Here is a 17,905-nt window from a genome sequence, read left to right as displayed (position 1 = left end):
TCACGGGTACAGGAATGCAGGTTTTGGTGTCTTCGGGTGTCTTCCCGTGTAAGAGTCGGGGTGTCTGGGCGACGTTTCGACGAGGTCTCACTCGTCATCTTCAGGCTGGTGCTTTCGGCTTCTTGTTGTTATATATATATGGATTGATAAGTTGCTGATCAGCCCCGAGATGGAAAGACAACAAAGTCCCTACCAGAGACGAATAGCAAATCAAGCTGTTGGAGTACGATGAAATGTCAAAACTGACCGGAAAGATCAGGAACTAAGAAGACAAAAACTTCAATAAAGAATGGGGGGAAATTATAATTTATCTAGGAGACCACTGCAAGCAGATGGAAACATTAGCAGGATTCTAATAACACCTGTAATGTAGCAGTTATCATGGGCAATATGGAGAGATATAGAACATGGATTATGAAATAATTTGCAGTTGAAAAGGTTGACAAAAGGACCGATGGAGGTGGGAAGTCCAGAGATTAGGATAAATCTCTAAATATGGAGATGTATTTTGTATTGTTATAACTTTACACTTGTAAAATCAAATAAAAATTATTTCAGAAAAAGATAAGTAGCTGATCAAATAGATATTTTTCTTTTTTAAGACTCTGCTCATTTGTAACATAACAATCTTTCCTGCACCACTATTTGCTTCAGCTTGAGTCTACTGCATTTTAGACTGCAAACCTAACCATGTTTGCTCAGAAGGAAGTCCTGTTGAATTCCGTGGGACTAACTCTCAGGAAAGGGGGATTGCATGGCAGCGTTGCACTCAAGGAAAGTGGAATCCATGCCAAGGTCTTTCTCCCACCCCAGGGCCCTTGACATATAGAGACCATCCCTCCATACAGACACCACCCATCACAATGGAGCATGTTTTGTTAGCGCTATGAACAAATTAATTTTGTTTCTCAGGCCTTGGACAAATATGTTTGTCCTTCTTCTGCTGCAACAGTACAGGGACTCTTGCCCCATGTTTTAACCTTACCTTTCTTTCTGTCTGCTTAGCTTTCAGGGGATACTTAGCTCGCAAAAAATACATGAGAATGAAGAAGAACAGTGGCTGCCCATCGGATACACAGCCCATGAGCTTTGCTTCCGGTCTGAGTTGCGAAGAAAACTGGTGAGTTTGGGTTAGTCTGTCCAAAGAGAGGTGAGAGGGAAAGTGTGTGGAAACAAAAAATGCTTGTTCTCTGATTCACTGGACGTCTTTGCACATTAAATGGCAACAAACCCAAAGATGTCGTCATCATCATTTATCATTTATACCCTGCCCATCTGGCTGGGTTTCCCCAGGCTCTCTGGGCAGCTCCCATCAGAATAATAATACAGTGGTACCTCGGGTTACATACGCTTCAGGTTACATACGCTTCAGGTTACAGACTCCGCTAACCCAGAAATAGTGCTTCAGGTTAAGAACTTTGCTTCAGGATGAGAACAGAAATCGGGCTTCGGCGGCGCAGCAGCAGCAGGAGGCCCCATTAGCTAAAGTGGTGCTTCAGGTTAAGAACAGTTTCAGGTTAAGAATGGACCTCCGGAACGAATTAAGTACTTAACCCGAGGTACCACTGTAATTGTAATAATAATAATAAAACATAAAACATTAAAAACTTCCCTAAACAGGGCTACCTTCATATGTCTTCTAAAAGTCAGGTAGTTGTTTATTTCCTTGACATCTGATGGGAGGACATTCCACAGGGCAGGTGCCACTACCGAGAAGACCCTCTGCCTGGTTCCCTGTAATCTCACTTCTCGCTGTGAGGGAACCACCAGAAGGCCCTTGGAGCTGGACTTCAGTGTCCGGGCAGAACAATGGGGGTGAAGACACTCCTTAAGGTATGGTCACTCAGTAGAGAGCTGCGGAAGGGCTGTAGTTGATTGGTTGTCACTGCTGTTTGTGTGCTGGCAATTGGCTGATTCTGCTGGCGAGAGATAGACAGCTTGTTAGACGCGCACGCGGGTCGTCTCAGTCAATCTTGTATGCAGCTGTATCGTGCCGTATGTATCATGTTAAGATGCCAATTGTGGCTTATAATGCTCACCTTCAGCTTATGGTCAATGAATTTTGAAAGATTAGTTCTGTAGAGTGCTGGACACATGCCTTAATGACCACTGGATTTATATGAGAATCACAACATTTTTTCACAGAAGAAGAGTCTTAGTTCCATGGGAAATTAAGTTCTACGCCCATTTTCTAGTTTTGTTTGGCCCAATAAAAGTCCCACCCCTGCACATGTGGCTGCTGCTGCTAACCATATGGCTGTTGAGTTACAAAGGAAACAGGAAGGATGATGAAAAATAATATTTCAGTGTTTAATTTAGTTGCTTTTGGTATGTCCATGTGGTCCCATAGATGCAGGCTTGCTGTAGTGTTACTCCAAAATTCAGTTCTGTGTGTCATTCAGGACACATCTAGGGCTAGCAAGTAAATCGGGTCCTCCCTTAAAGAGGGCACATATTTCAGTGAGACCTGGACAACCGACACCCTGTGTTGTGGGTGGGTACGATTGGTCAGCCACAACACCCGATTGGTAGGTCCCTCGAAGCTGGGTGCAATCTGGCCAATGGGACGCAGTCCAAACGATTCGAGGGACCTATTTATGCCCATGCACATGACCCAGAGCTTCCTCTTTTGGCGCGTGCATTCGGAACACCCACCCACCTCTCCCTACTTTTAGGGCTTGTTGCGCTTGACCTTGCTGTGCCGTCATGTGCCGTCTGTCGTTGGGACGGGCGCGGCGGGAATTTCCCCCACTTGGCTGATTGGATGTTTCCATTTGGGTTTCACCAGCCGCATAGCAAATCGTCACAACTTGTAAGGTTACGGATAGGCACTGGTTCATGTGATAGGGATGGGAGAACGGTCTCGCCATCCCTATGTGAAGGGTATTCCGTTAAAGGAATCCAGGGACTCGATGGTTTGGTCAACCCCTGAGAGGGGGTTGTGCCCGTGCCTGAGTCCAGGGGGACATTTGGGTGGCAGAGCTAGCCCGTTCCTGGCTTTCCACTTATCCAGGTGTTCACCCTTGGCTGACCTATGCTGGAACCCTCCCTGCATGAAAGGGAGCTAGTCAAACCAGAGCCTAGGCAACCAATCACTTTCTGTAATCAATAAAGTTGTGGCCTAAATTCTGCCAAAAACCAAACCAAAATTTGAATCATGTGTGGATTTATTTAGGGGGGAGGTTTCTGAGTCTGAACATGCAAATGCTCAAGGTGGGGTTCAGCAATCAGTGGGCTGATATCCCATTGGAACCTGTACCTGGACAGTGGAGTTTCAAAAAGCGTGTGGTCATTGCTAATGCACATTCAATCCTTTGCCTTGATGCTTTAACATGCTGTGAACTGGTCTTACATTTGGCTATCATCAATGGCAAAACTGAGAAATCAATAGAAATAAATATATGAGAATTTATATCCCACCTTTCTAGTGCATTACTGAGGGTGACTTCCAGTGATTAAAACTATACAATAGAATAACTCTTCATTTAAAAAAACACTATTCAGCACTATTTTTCTAGAAAAAGAGGTGCCAGAACCCACAATGAACGCCTCTCTTGTTCTCTTAGAATGGCAATGGCACCCACCTGAGAGGTGCCAGAACTGAGTTCTGGAAAGTTCTGTCTTAAAAGAGCCCTGCCAATATAACATAAGAGACAAACACAGCAGATAATACAAAGTCACGCAGAAACATTGGGTGGTATTACAAAGTGCTGGAGGGTACTGATGTTTTAAAGATGATACCAATACAGTGGTACCTCGGGTTACTTATGCTTCAGGTTACAGACTCCGCTAACCGAGAAATAGTGCTTCATGTTAAGAACTTTGCTTCAGGATGAGAACAGAAATCGTGCTCTGGTGGCGCGGCGGCAACAGGTAGTGCTTCAGGTTAAGAACAGTTTCAGGTTAAGAACGGACCTCCGGAACGAATTAAGTACTTAACCCAAGGTACTGTCAGTATCTCAGCTCACAGTCAGAGGTAAACTGGCCTCCCCCCGGCAATTGAGCTGGATACTTTGTTTACCTTCTGTCTGCTACTCCCGGCAGGCTAGGTCGGAACTCGGCGATTCTCCTCATTAGATATGAAGAACACACCCTCTGCTACTCTGTTTCTCTCCCTCCCTGCATTCTCCCCAGGGAGGGGAAATGAGACAGACAGGAGTCCTATTTACATGTTTTATTCCTGTCATTCAGCAGTACATAGAAAACGTGACTGCACCCTTCAGACTCCATCAGAAGAGTCACAACTCCTCCCCTGTACTTCCAGCACAGGTCACATGACACTCTGAGCTAACATCCGGTGCTCAGTACAGAGAATAGACTCCTCCTTTTTGCCAATAGTACAGTTGCAAACCACAACATCCTGTTTTGCATTCCAGCCATCTGGAGCTGGCTTTTGCATTGCTGCTTTTATCCAACAAGTACCACTGTATCTGGGCTATCCAATTTTCACAAGAATCCCTGAAACAGATAATCAATCATTCAAAGATTATTTTTCTGAAAGCTCACTACCTATATAATATTTTGGGTTTTTTATGTTTTACTAAATGCTTCTTCTATTGATGAAAGAGTTGCTTGATTATCCAAGCACATCTGAAAGCTGTCAGCAGGCTACCAACAGGAATGTCAAAATATGGTTATGTTTTTGTGAAAACCATATTTAAGACTTGTATGGAAGTCTTAAGGAAGAATAAGCTGCTGGCACTGTGCAGGGGAAAACTGTCATGGGGGAGAGAGATGTGTTCTAGGAAGCTACACTGTCAGAAACACATGCAATGACCAATATTTGCAAGGAAAATATGGAGAGCTCAAATTGGGCAAAGCCTCACAAAGCTTTCCTTTGCAGAACACAAAGTGAGCTCTGCGTATCTGTAAGCACAGGCAAAATCTTTGGCTCAATTCCATTGCCCACAGAGTATGTTGCTTTTGTTTAGCCTTTTTTTAAAAAAAAAATATGATATTTTTTTAATGGGAAACAACTCAAAACTACATTACTTGGGAGTGCTTTTTGCTCTTTTCGGATGTAGTATTAAAGCTATTCTGAAAAATATTTCCATTTATTCGTGACCATCTACACAGATCTGTTTATAAGTGGGTATTTCTCAAATCTTGAGCAACACGTAAGATTAAATCTAGCCAACTCAGTGCAATTCCTTCTTTAACACACGTATTTATTGAATCTTGAAATTGCCTATCTTTGTCGTAACTTGTGTGAGTAGTTGAGGATAGTCAATCATGCATTGCCCAAAACAAGAAAAAGTATTACCCCGCAAAGGGGACAAGGTTTGCAAATGCTACTTTACATGTAAGATGCAAATTTAGAAATGATTACTATAATTTAAATAGCAATACATGTCATCCTGGTGGGGAAGACTGACCTGTTCAGTCTACTGTCTGGTGTTAAATGTTGATAGGTAACTTCAGGGCCCCTGCTCTCCCTTCTTAGAAATCCTTTTGTTTAAATCAGATTTGTTCCAGATACCACAACCTTTCAAACAGAGGAGTCAGTCACCAGCCCTTCAAACAGAATACCATCTTCTATAAAGTAGGCCATTACCTAGAGTAGTTGAAGTCACCTATCGCTACAAAAAAAAAAAATCTGCTTCAGCAGCCTTCCAGATTTCTCTTTCCCTTACAATTACCCTCAGAGTTTTGGTTAGGGGGATGAAGTGTCCCCATACTAAATTATTTTTTTTGGGGGGGAGGCTTGGTCATACCTGTCAACTTTTCCCTTTTCTTGTGAGGAATCCTATTCGGAATAAGGGAATTTCCCTTTAAAAAAGGGAAACATTGACAGCTATAATATAATAAATAATAATAATAATAATAATAATAATAATAATTTATTTATTTATTTATTTGTACCCCGCCCATCTGGCTGGGTTTCCCCAGCCACTCTGGGCGGCTTCCACAGAGACCAAAAATACACTAAAATGTCACACATTAAAAACTTCCCTGAACAGGGCTGCCTTAAGATGTCTTCTGAATGTCAGGTAGTTGTTTATCTCTTTGACATCTGATGGGAGGGCGTTCCACAGGGTGGGCGCCACTACCAAGAAGGCCCTCTGCCTGGTTCCCTGTAACCCCACTTCTCTCAATGAGGGGACCGCCAGAAGGCCCTCGGTGCTGGATCTCAGTGTCCGGGCTGAACGATGAGGGTGGAGACGCTCCTTCAGGTATACAGGACCGAGGCCCGCTATGGGCTTGGTATCTCCTCCTGCGGTGATTCTGAGGCAAAATCCTCACTTTTTAGCTGAGGAAGTCCTAAGAATTTGCCTGTTGCTGAATCGCTCACTTGATATGCAGTCTTTAGTCACAAGAGAAGACTCTCTTCTGTGTGGTTCAGTTTTTGTCTGAGTGGCATTTTGAAAAGGGAAGCGGATGATTTACATTCACGTGATGGCACCATTTATCATTTCAACTCATCCGACAGTATCTCTAAACAAAGTATTACAATACAACTCACTGTACCTATCAAGATCTAATGGATGCCTCAAAAGAACATGATACATTCAACACATGCAAAACCTTTCCCACACCAGATCAAAGGGAGCAACGGCGCTTGTGTTTGATTTTTGCATTGACAAAGTTGAAAGGGTTGGTGGAGTCTGTTTTTTTAATATTTATAAAAAAAATCAAATGTAGATTGTACGATGTTTCTGGTAGCAACACAGTAACGCAGAGTAAAATAATTCATCGGTTGATTCTTATTTTTTGTATTTATATTAGCAAATATGTTCACAGAAACTAGATGCTGATGAGAATTATAAAAATTGTGCACCCCAAATCTATGGGTGTTTACTTAGTTCCACAGACTTTATTGGGGATCGCTTCTAAGGGAGCACACACAGGAGTGCAGTCCTTGACTCTAGATTTTGGACATTGGTTTATAAACCCAAGGTCAAGAACCAACACAAGAAGAAGAAGAAGAAGAAGAAGAGGAGGAGGAGGAGGAGGAGGAGGAGGAGGAGTTTGGATTTGATATCGCGCTTTATCACTACCCTAAGGAGTCTCAAAGCGGCTAACAATCTCCTTTCCCTTTCTCCTTTCCCAACAAACACTCTGTGAGGCGAGTGGGGCTGAGAGACTTCAAAGAAGTGTGACTGGCCCAAGGTCACCCAGCAGCTGCATGTGGAGGAGCGAAGACGCGAACCCGGTTCACCAGAGTCTACTGCTCTTAACCACTACACCACACTGGCTCTCGAGCAGCTATGGAAATTGGATTATTTGTTTGTTTGATTGATATTCAACCTTTTTCCTAGCGCAGCACTCGAGGTGGCTCACAGCATGAACCAAAAACACGCAATAAACATAAACATTTTTAAAAAGTAAGTTATTATATTTATTCCAAAGGCCTCTTTCTCTCCCCGGCACCACCACTACGGTTTACATTTTGAGAGTCCCCCAACTCCCTGGTCCTGAATGGGGTAACTGTGCCCCTGAAGGACCAGCTGTGCAGCCTGAGAGTCATTCTGGACTCACAGCTGTCCATGGAGGCGCAGGTCAAATCTGTGTCCAGGGCAGCTACCTTTGAAGGTGACCTGGAAACTACAACTAATCCAGAATGCAGCAGCTAGACTGGTGACTGGGAGTGGCCGCAAAGACCACATAACACTGGTCCTGAAAGACCTACATTGGCTCCCAGTACATTTAAGTCCACCCAAAGGCGACTATGAGTTTGCGGCGCTCATCTCGCTTTCAGACTGAGGAAGCCGGCATTTGTCCACAGACAGCTTTCTCGGTCATATGGCAAGCATGACTAAACCACTTCTGGTGCAACAGAACACCGTGACAGAAACTAGAGCGCACAGAAACACTGTTTACCTTCCCGCCGCAGCGGTACCTATTTATCTACTTGCACTTTTGGGCGTGCTTTCTAACTGCTAGGTTGGCAGGAGCTGGGACAGAGCAACGGGAGCTCACCCCGTCACGGGGATTCGAACCGCCGACCTTCTGATCGGCAAGCCCAAGTAGCTCAGTGGTTTAGACCACAGCACCACCTAGACCACAGCACCATCCGTGTCCCTTCACAACAGCAGCATATCAACACTGCCAGTGCATTACACAATTCAGATGATCGAACCACATTCAGAAGGATATAATACAGCTGAAAACAGTCAAAGAAATAATAAGTCCACATATCAAATATTGATGGTGAAACATTTTTCTCAATAAAAAAGAAGCTGCAACGTTTTGGGGAAAGGACAGGCATAGGTGTGATCTATGCGATCAACTAACTCCTGTCACAGTCAAGTGGCCCATTCATTTCAAGAATCTGTCCTGCAAGGTACATTTGTAGGTGATGAATGTCCCCACTGACTTCAGCCGCAGGATGAGGCCTTAACGAATTAAGTGGCGAAGCAGAGGTGCAGTGAAATCCTTTTAGCCACTAGCCACAAATTACATAAGCCAACACACTGGGAAATAGGTACTTGAGAGGAACTACCTCCTCTTTATGGTTTGTGGCTCTTTCCATCGTTGTCCTTAATTAAACCAGGCTTCCAGGAAAGCATAACTTGTGTTCTTGTTACACAACAAGTTTTGTTTCATTTCTTCCAGGACTAAATTGGTGATAGGGTTCAGCTCCCACCATCTGTTTTGAAGACCAGCACTTAATCCTGGGATATGAGGTGGGGGCGTGGGGGAACACCCAGAAAAAAATGCCCTTGAAAAAGTTCAGACTTACTTCCCGTTCCATGTTTTCCCTACACCCTTGCATGTTATCATTCTCAAGGGGCAAGGCTGGCCCAAGACATTTTGACACCTGAGGCAGGTCTCAAAATGGTGCCCCCTTCACCACTAGGGAAGAAGGGGTGAAGGAAGATCTACATTAGGAACGGGGGGGGGAGGCAGGAAGAAAGATTGACATTGGGATCTGCTGCCTGAGGCAGTCGCCTCACGTTTGCCTCATGGGTGGGCCGTGTTGTAAATGCAGAGTCCTGTGCACAACAGAATGATGAGCAGTACGTGCCACATGCTTAACGTTGCTTTATTTACAGTTCAATGTTGAGAAATTACAAACATGCATCTTGCCTCTGCGGGAGCAGAGAAGCAACCGTCCTTCTCCTCGGAATGAAGAACACCGAGAGAAAGTGAAAAACAGGAAACCAGTGTACGTCACATCCAGTTTCCCTTTCCCGTGGGAAAACCCAACAGTACTCTGACTGTGGAATGTAAACATTGTCTTGTGACAAGCACTTCGCTGCACAGTGAAGAGAGCAGAAACCAACATCCTCCCCCTTTCTGTGAACATCACTGGGCAGCGTGTTCGTACAATATCAGTACAAACCCAACTTCCGTACATAGGTACAGTGTTGATCCCTTGATACAATCTTGGACAATACATCAGCAGGAATTTCATTACCTGGCATATAGGACACCATTACGAGTCCCTTCTGAATATGTTCCCTAGCATGTTGCAACTTCAATTGCAAGTGCTTTGTGCTTTGCTTACAACCTTCCGAATTTAGCAAAGCCAAACATGCTTTGTTGTCCTGGTAAACCTGGATTGGACATTTGACAGGAATTTTCATGTCTTTGCACAATTGTAACAACCATTCACAATCCTTAAGTGAATAAGACAGTGCATTCAGTTCAGCTTCACAAGTACTTAAGCTAATTGTTGTTTGCTTCTTGCATGACCAATCAAATAGACCCTGATTGTACATGTAGCAAACTCCAGACGTACTTTTCCTGTCTGTAGTGTCACTTCCAAAACTTGCATCTGCAAAAATCTCAAGACCACCAGACTTCTGATTGTTAAATCTCAGTCTGTAATGCATAGTGCCTTTCAAATAGCGTGCTATGCGTTTCAGAGCTTTCCAATCCTTAACAGTAGGATTGTTAACTTGTCTGCTTAGCAAATTACAGCTAGCAGCAATGTCAGGTCTTGAACATCTGGCAATGAAGTTTAACTTGCCTAGCACACTTCTGAACAGTGTAGTGTCAGAAAATGCTTCTTCAGTGTCTTCTACCTGATAACCTGTTGTCATCGGTGTGTCTACAGGGTTAGCATCCATCAGGTTCAGTTTGCTTAACACATCAGCAATTTTCCGTGACTGGTGTACTAGAATGTTACCACTTTGATTTTTCTCTATTTCCAGAGATAGGTAGTTGTTTACCTCACCAAGATCTTTCATGTCAAAGTGCTAGGGCATTATTGTACATTGTGACATCTTTCCAAAAGAATAAAATATCATCAACATAAAACAAACAATACAGCTTCTTTTGCCCCTCCTCTTTGACAAACACACATGGATCAGCTTTCCCTTGCTGAAAACCTAGAGAAAACAATGCTTCAGTGAGTTTTGTGTGCCAACACCGTGCACTTTGTTTGAGACCATAAAGGGACTTCTTTAGAGCACAAACAAATCCCTGTTTTACCTGTACGCCATCAGGTGGAAGCATATAAAGTGATTCACCTAGAGATCCGTACAAAAATGCTGTATTCACATCGTGGTGACTAATGTGTAGATTCTCCTCTGCAGCTAGCTTGAGCATAAGCCTAATGCTCTCATATCTTACTGTGGGTGAGTAGGTCTCGTGATAGTCTTCACCTGGTACCTGTGCAAAACCTCTGGCTACCAATCTGGCTTTGTGTCTGACTATCTTGCCATTTTGATCAGTCTTCGCTTTGAAGACCCATTTGCTTCCAAGCAGTTTCATTCCTGGAACTACTGGAACTAGCTCCCAAGTTTTGTTCCTTTCTAAGGAATCAAGCTCAGCCTTCATGGCATTTTACCATGGCTCAGCTTCCTTAGAATCCAAATCCTGGATTTCCTGGAAACTTGAAGGTTCAAATACCTTCTTGGAGCTTTTAACAGCTGCTACTGCTGTCTTGGCAAATTCATCAGCAAATCTCTTTGGAGGTCTGCCTTTTGTGGCTCTTTGTGACCTGCGAATCAGCCTTTGGTCTTCAACACTCTCCTCTTCCTTCTTAGGAGAAAAGTGGCCTATTGTGAACAATGGTTCTTCCAATTCCTGATCAGAGCTTTCAGAGGGTCGCATAGAGGCTTTCGCACTCTTGAAATCCTCTGAATTATCCGATTCAGTTTCAGACTCAGAATCAGAACCTTCATCAGTGGGTGTGGGTTGTTGTTGCTTATCCTCAGTCTCATCACTGTCATCAGGATAACATTGGAAAATTCCCACATTTTCCCCCCACTTGGCATTGTACTCAACACTTCTTGTGAGCTTAATTGTCTTAGAGTCAGTCATCATTATTCTGTAAGAACCTTTCTGATAACCTAGAAAGATACCATGCAATCCACGCTTGCCTAACTTGGAGCTTTGTGGTGAGTGAACCCACATGTCAGAACCAAAAATTTTCATGTGTTTGATGTATGGTTTCTTGCCAAACATCTTCTCATAGGGGGTACAACCAATCGCTGAAGATAACCTGCGATTGTAACTGTAAATAAAACATGAGAGAGATTCTGCCCAATAACTCTCTGGAAGATTGGCATCATGCAGCAAGGTTTTTAACCCTTGAAGCAATGTCTGATTTGCCCTTTCGCAAAGTCCATTCTGCCATGGCGAGCGAGGACTGGACAAATCGTGTTGAATTCCTTTCTCAGTCAGAAAAACTTCAAACTGCTGAGAAGTGAATTCTCCCCCGCGATCAGTAAAAAGAGTTTTTATCTTTTTACCATGCACATTTTCCAACCAAGCACAGAATTCCTTGAATCTTGGAAAAGCCTCTGATTTCTGCTTGAGATTGTACACATAAATATACCTGGAAAATGCATCAATGAGAACCATGAAGTACCTATTTCCACCCAAAGAGGGCGATAGTGGACCAACTAAATCAGCATGAACAACCTGGTATGGTTCTGTAGCTTGCCTACTAGACACCTTACCTTTCGCAGCCATTTTCACCTTGTTTGCTGCGCATGCCTTGCACTTCATGTGGTACCTGCAGGGTTTAATAGTCATACCTTCAACCAAGGTAGGCATTTTAGAAACCGCCTCAAAATGCAAATGACCAAATTTTCGGTGAAAATCATGAATACATCCTGCATGCAAACTTTTGTTAGAACCTGCAATGCAACAAGTCTCATTCTGCACAACATCATCATAATACAAAACAAACAAACGATCAACATTTTCAGCATGCAATACATAATCGTCTTTCTTTGTGATGGTGCATTTCTTGTTCTTGAAGGAAACGTCAATGTTCCGTTCATTCAGCTGCATCACACTGAGAAGATTGTGTGTGGCATCTGGAACATACAGTACATCCTGTATCGATAAGTCCAAACTGTGAAGTACAACAGTTCCGTAGCCTTGACTGGGGATCGTGTGGTCATCCGCCTGGTGAATCGCACCTTCCTGCGGTGTAAAAGACACGAACAGTCGCTTATCGTTGCACATGTGGTGGGTAGCTGCTGAATCAACAACGAAGAAAGATCTAGACGTCTTCTGGACCTTTGCAACCTTTGGAGTGAAACGTGAGACCATTGCCTTGTGCTGCGTTGTCCTGGACACCGGACCTTTGCCTTTGCTTTGGCCTTTTCCACGCAATGAACTTCCGCTGCGCTGCTCTGTCTTGGCCCTAGGATATTTGCATTCCCTCTTCATATGGCCTAGACGTCCACGCGAGTAGCATTTCACTGCCTTCAAAGCTTTGGCGCCCTCTGGTGGTTCCACTGCACTCTGGGATGACGTCTGTGAAGACTCCCCCTTACCCATGCAGCTAGCACCCCGGCGATCTGCTTCATTCTGGATCACGGCAGTAACATAGGCTACTGTGAGTTGAGCAGTTGGCTGAACAGCAATCTGAGTGGCAACGGACTCCCAACTTGGACCCAAAGAATGTAGTATCATGAAGGAATACACAGCCTCTGGAAAGTTGAGTCCTCTCTGTTGCAACTCATGTCTCAGATTCTGCATCTCCATCAGATGTGTACGCACATCTCCACCTTCAGCAAGAGCCATACCATGCAGCTTGGCATAGTAGTACATTGAGGAACCAGCCTCTGTCCTCAAGTGAGCCTGTCTTAAAGTGTCCCAAATTTCTCTGGCTGTGGTCTTTCCACGCAACAGACAGAGCTCTTCTGGGGATACTATCAATGTAAGAGATCCCCGCGCCTTGGAATCCTTAGCTGCCCATTCAGCTGTAATTGGAGCTGGGGGGTTGTCTGTAATAACATTAAACAGACCTTCTTTCCGCAGAATTGCCTCTGCATACTGCACCCAGTCCGTATAATTTTTCTTATTGAGCTTAGGAATCCCAAAAGCATCAACCAGCTTTGCATTAGCCATCATTGCTGCTTTAAATCAAGCTGCGTCACAGTACAGCAGCTTCCAAAAGCACTTGTAAAAAGCACTTTCGCTTTTGCAGCCTCCAAGCCTGTGAGCTTGTGCCTTATAGCCTTTGCCTTAATCACGGCAAAACGGCTTTAAAAGTTCAAAGTCCAGCCATAAAATCATAAACTAGGAGCTGGCAGGCTGCCCGGAGCATGAGCACATACCTCTCATCAATCAAACTTGACGCGCAGAGCAGATAACGCCGATCCGTTTCTCTGTTCCTCTGCCGGCATTCCGACTCAATTGCTGGAGTCTTTATTCTTCAGTTTGATTGCGTCTTTCTGGGCCCGGAACCAAAAATGTTGTAAATGCAGAGTCCTGTGCACAACGGAATGATGAGCAGTACGTGCCACATGCTTAACGTTGCTTTATTTACAGTTCAATGTTGAGAAATTACAAACATGCATCTTGCCTCTGCGGGAGCAGAGAAGCAACCGTCCTTCTCCTCGGAATGAAGAACACCGAGAGAAAGTGAAAAACAGGAAACCAGTGTACGTCACATCCAGTTTCCCTTTCCCGTGGGAAAACCCAACAGTACTCTGACTGTGGAATGTAAACATTGTCTTGTGACAAGCACTTCGCTGCACAGTGAAGAGAGCAGAAACCAACAGGCCGGCCCTGTCATGGGGCATTCCAGCCACATTTCCACGTTGCTGCTTGCAGCAGTGGCAACGTGTTTTCCCTTATCTCTAATTTTTACTACAGTGGTACCTTGGGTTAAGTACTTAATCCGTTCCGGAGGTCCGTTCTTAACCTGAAACTGTTCTTAACCTGAAGCACCACTTTAGCGAATGGGGCCTCCTGCTGCTGCCTCGCCGCTGGAACACAATTTCTGTTCTCATCCTGAAGCAAAGTTCTTAACCTGAGGTAATATTTCTGGGTTAGCGGAGTCTTTAACCTGAAGCGTATGTAACCTGAAGCATATGTAACCCGAGGCTCCACTGTGTTTAGTACTTTATTTTGTTTGTTTTTATGAGACGCTACACAGTACAAATTCTGTGGGTATTGCTCACAAAAAAGGTAAAAATGTAACAGTGGAGAAAAAAAGATAAATTAATAAAAAGCCCTCATCCACTTCTGTTTCCTGAAAGTGCTGCAGGTTCCACCTACTCACCCACCTGAAAATCACAGCAATGCCCTGTGGCATTGGGAGGGGAATTCACCCAGACACAATATATTTGCACATGTGTCAATACTGATATAAGTTTGGCTGCCAGATTCCTGTGAATGGATCTGTGGTTGTTACCATTTTGCCTAAAGAGCTGCTTGACAAAAGTTAATAATTTGATTTAAAAACCAAAGAAACTCGCACATTAATGTTCCTTTAACTGCTTTCGATGTTTCCTAAATGGACAACACACTGCAGTGTTGGGGATCTAGGGATATGGGTTTGGGGGGGGGTGAGGATTTTTGAGCTGAGAGACAGAAATAGATGAGAGCTGAGAGTTACTAGTTTGAAATGCCTGGAAGAGGGGGGCTAAGGGCCCTGCTCTAGGAATACAGTGGTACCTCAGGTTAAGAACTTAATTCATTCCGGAGGTCAGTTCTTAACCTGAAACTGTTCTTAACCTGAAGCACTACTTTAGCTAATGGGGCCTCCTGCTGCCACTGCGTGGCTGCTGCGCGATTCCTGTTCTCATCCTGAAGCAAAGTTCTTAACCCAAGGTAATATTTCTGGGTTAGCGGAGTCTGTAACCTGAAGCGTCTGTAACCTGAAGCGTCTTTAACCCAAGGTACCACTGTACCTGTTTGTCTTGTCTATACACTGCTTGTATATTCATGAATGAAGCAAAGATGGCAAATATGCCATAAGTCTCCAGGGATTTTCCAGCCAATCCCCTGGATGTTCCCACCTCCTCTGCAATGTTGGGAGCATGTGATAATGTTTACAGAGTAAAATTTCAAGTTGAGGGTAACAAAAGAGGTGATAAGTGTGTGGGGGAGAGAATGCCATGAGCTACTTAGAGCTTTGTTTCTTGTTTTCGTGTTTGGGAGCTAGCAGTTGTCTCCTGAAGAGACAAGCTACATAGGGCATTGAATTAAAAAAGTGGCTTACCTCTTCGAAAGGTAGCAGAGACATGCAAACAAACAAGGTTTTGGCTGCATGTGCAATTCCCCTGCATATCACGCAGTGGCGTAGCGTGGGTTGTCAGCACCCGGGGCAAGGCAAGTAATTTGCGCCCCCTAACCCGTGGATTTGCGCCCCCTAAACCCAGATGTTGCGCCCGGTGCGGCCGGGCCCCCCTGCACTCCCCACGCTACGCCACTGATATCACGACTATTGATCCTAACCAATGTTCTTACTGAAGGAGACCTGTTGTTTTATTAATTTTAAAGCAATGTGTTCCATGCACAATCATGATATATACATTATACTTTTAATATTTTAAAATGGTAAATTCAGAAGTGTGTATGTGTGTGTATACATGTACACACACATACACACCCTGATAATTATACAGTGCAACCTTGGTTCTCGAATGTCTTAGTTGACAAACAAATTGGCTCCTGAACGCCGAAAAACCGGAAGTAAGTGTTGCGGTTTTCAAACGTTTTTCGGAAGCTGAATGTCCAACACGGCTTCCGCTTGATTGCAGGAAGCTCCTGCAGCCAATCGGAAGCCGCGCCTTGGTTTTCGAATGTTTTGGAAGTCAAACGTACTTCTGGAACAAATTATGTTCGAGAATCAAGGTACCACCATACTAGGTTTTATTTATAATGGAATTGTTGTGTTGTAAGTTTGATTCTGTGTATCCCACCCTGGTGTCATTTGTTTGATGAATGGTAGGTGAGCCATGATATGAAATTAAATAAAGTAAAATAAAACAGTAATTTGCTTACCCAATGAGGAAGCATGATTGATGGGCTGGGCACATGTGGATAATTTTATTTTTTTTAAAAAAGAGAGAAATAGTAGTAGTATTAAAATGACGACAATTATTATAACTTCTTGTGTTTTAGGCAGCAAAGCAACAGCGCAACGTCTCCTACAGAGCTGGGTTTTCTCGACAAACAAACAAACAAGGTACTATGAAGCTGAGGCTCTAAAACGACATGAAATCCCTGCATCTACCGTTCTGAAGTGTGTTCACGGTTGCTTGGCATAACCATCAGAACATGAAACCGTTAGTGGTGTTTTGAAGTCTTTGAGACAAAAGGCTGCTTGCTAAGAACTTTAGTTCTGTAGAAAGACAGGGAGGTACAGTGAATAAGGGAATCAAAAGGCTGGAAATCTGCTGCTGAGAATAAATGCTAGCTGCTCCCTGAGGTGATTTGTCTGTGCACTTCACTTTCTACAGATGTTAGAGCCTCTTTTTGAGTAAGGACCTGAGGTTCTTTGGTAGCACTTTGATATCCTGCTTGAATTCAATATGTGAAATGGAGGAGTCGCTCTGTGACTGGGAGCACAGCGCAGTCTTTGAAGTCTGATCCAATTTTTGCTGCTTACCATTTGATGTTGAAAGGATGAAATGAAGAAAATGTACCGTTTTCGCCAGTAACTCTGCTGAGCATATGTAAGATTAAAAAAACAAAATCCCTTGGATGATGTACTTAGAAATGTTAAGCAGATTAATACCTTCCTATAGCTTTCTCCCCCTCTTCTTCTAAAGATACAAATTAACTTTGAGAGGGAAATCAGCATACAGTATATGCCATTATTAGTTGCCTCTGTGCCGGGGTACAGGAGTGAACCGGGGGCAGGAAAGAAATAAACATTGGGAGACGCAGGTGTAAAAACATTGTTGGCCAGGGAACACACAGGGCTCAATCCAGTCAAATACAGGTGCTGTGTGCTCATGTATAAATCCAGAGGAGGGGGATTTGGGGGGATGGGATTACCACATGAAACAAGATTTCCTCCATGGTGGTATCCCAGCTGTGGAACTCCTTCCCTACCCAGATCCACCCCACATTATAACTATTCGAATGGCAACTCAAGTCCTGTTTGTTCTGACAGGACTTTGTAAATCTGAACGATTTACAATTCCTTTGCATTTGTAAAATGTAATTTGAATGTAATTTAAGGCTGACTTTGTACTGTGCTTTAACTTTTTTATATTTCCACGCTGCGGCTTTGCTGTTTTTTGCTATCCTGGGTATTCGTGAGGGGAAGGGCAAGATAAAAGAAAATAGTAAATAAATAACAATGATAACAACATATTGTGGAGCGCCAGAGGCCTCGACAGAACTGAAACTGGGTAGATCGGATCCTAAATGGTTCTCCTCTATAACTGGGGGCATTTGCATTAAGCTGTCCAGAAGTTTAGGCTGTATTCTTACAAATCCACTCACACACTTTGTTTTCCTGCCTGAATGGAATTCAGATATTGATTTGTGTTGTTGTTTTTTCCTAAAAGAAATCTTTCCCATTTCTCCCCCCAAAAATAAAGGGTTCAGCTGACACTTCAGCGCCAGTGATTATTCTAAGACATTCAGACCAAATGAAGACTTTGCAGCCCACCAGCCAGTCCAACTCAGTGACAGATCACAAGTTCTCTTGTCCACTGAGGTCGCATGAAACACAAGGTAAGATATAGTCAAACACACCAATAAAACCCAACACCCTTTAATGTTGAGAATACCTGTTCTTTGTGAAAGA

The 17,905-nt window shown here is 43.7% G+C and overlaps 1 protein-coding gene across 1 annotated transcript in view; it reads left to right on the top strand.

Moving 5' to 3' along the window:
* Positions 1-17,905, top strand: part of MYO3B (myosin IIIB) — a 313,368-nt gene that overhangs the window by 228,825 nt on the left and 66,638 nt on the right. The window contains exons 31-33 of the mRNA XM_082205523.1: positions 1,006-1,120; positions 16,267-16,330; positions 17,697-17,832. Coding sequence (XP_082061649.1) covers positions 1,006-1,120; positions 16,267-16,330; positions 17,697-17,832 — 315 coding nt within the window. The remainder of the gene's footprint in view (positions 1-1,005; positions 1,121-16,266; positions 16,331-17,696; positions 17,833-17,905) is intronic.

Source organism: Podarcis vaucheri, assembly GCF_965113315.1.
Source record: "Podarcis vaucheri genome assembly, chromosome: 1".
NCBI lineage: Eukaryota > Metazoa > Chordata > Lepidosauria > Squamata > Lacertidae > Podarcis > Podarcis vaucheri.
Note: the sequence above shows the minus strand (reverse complement) of the source record. Positions and strands in the feature narration are given on the sequence as shown.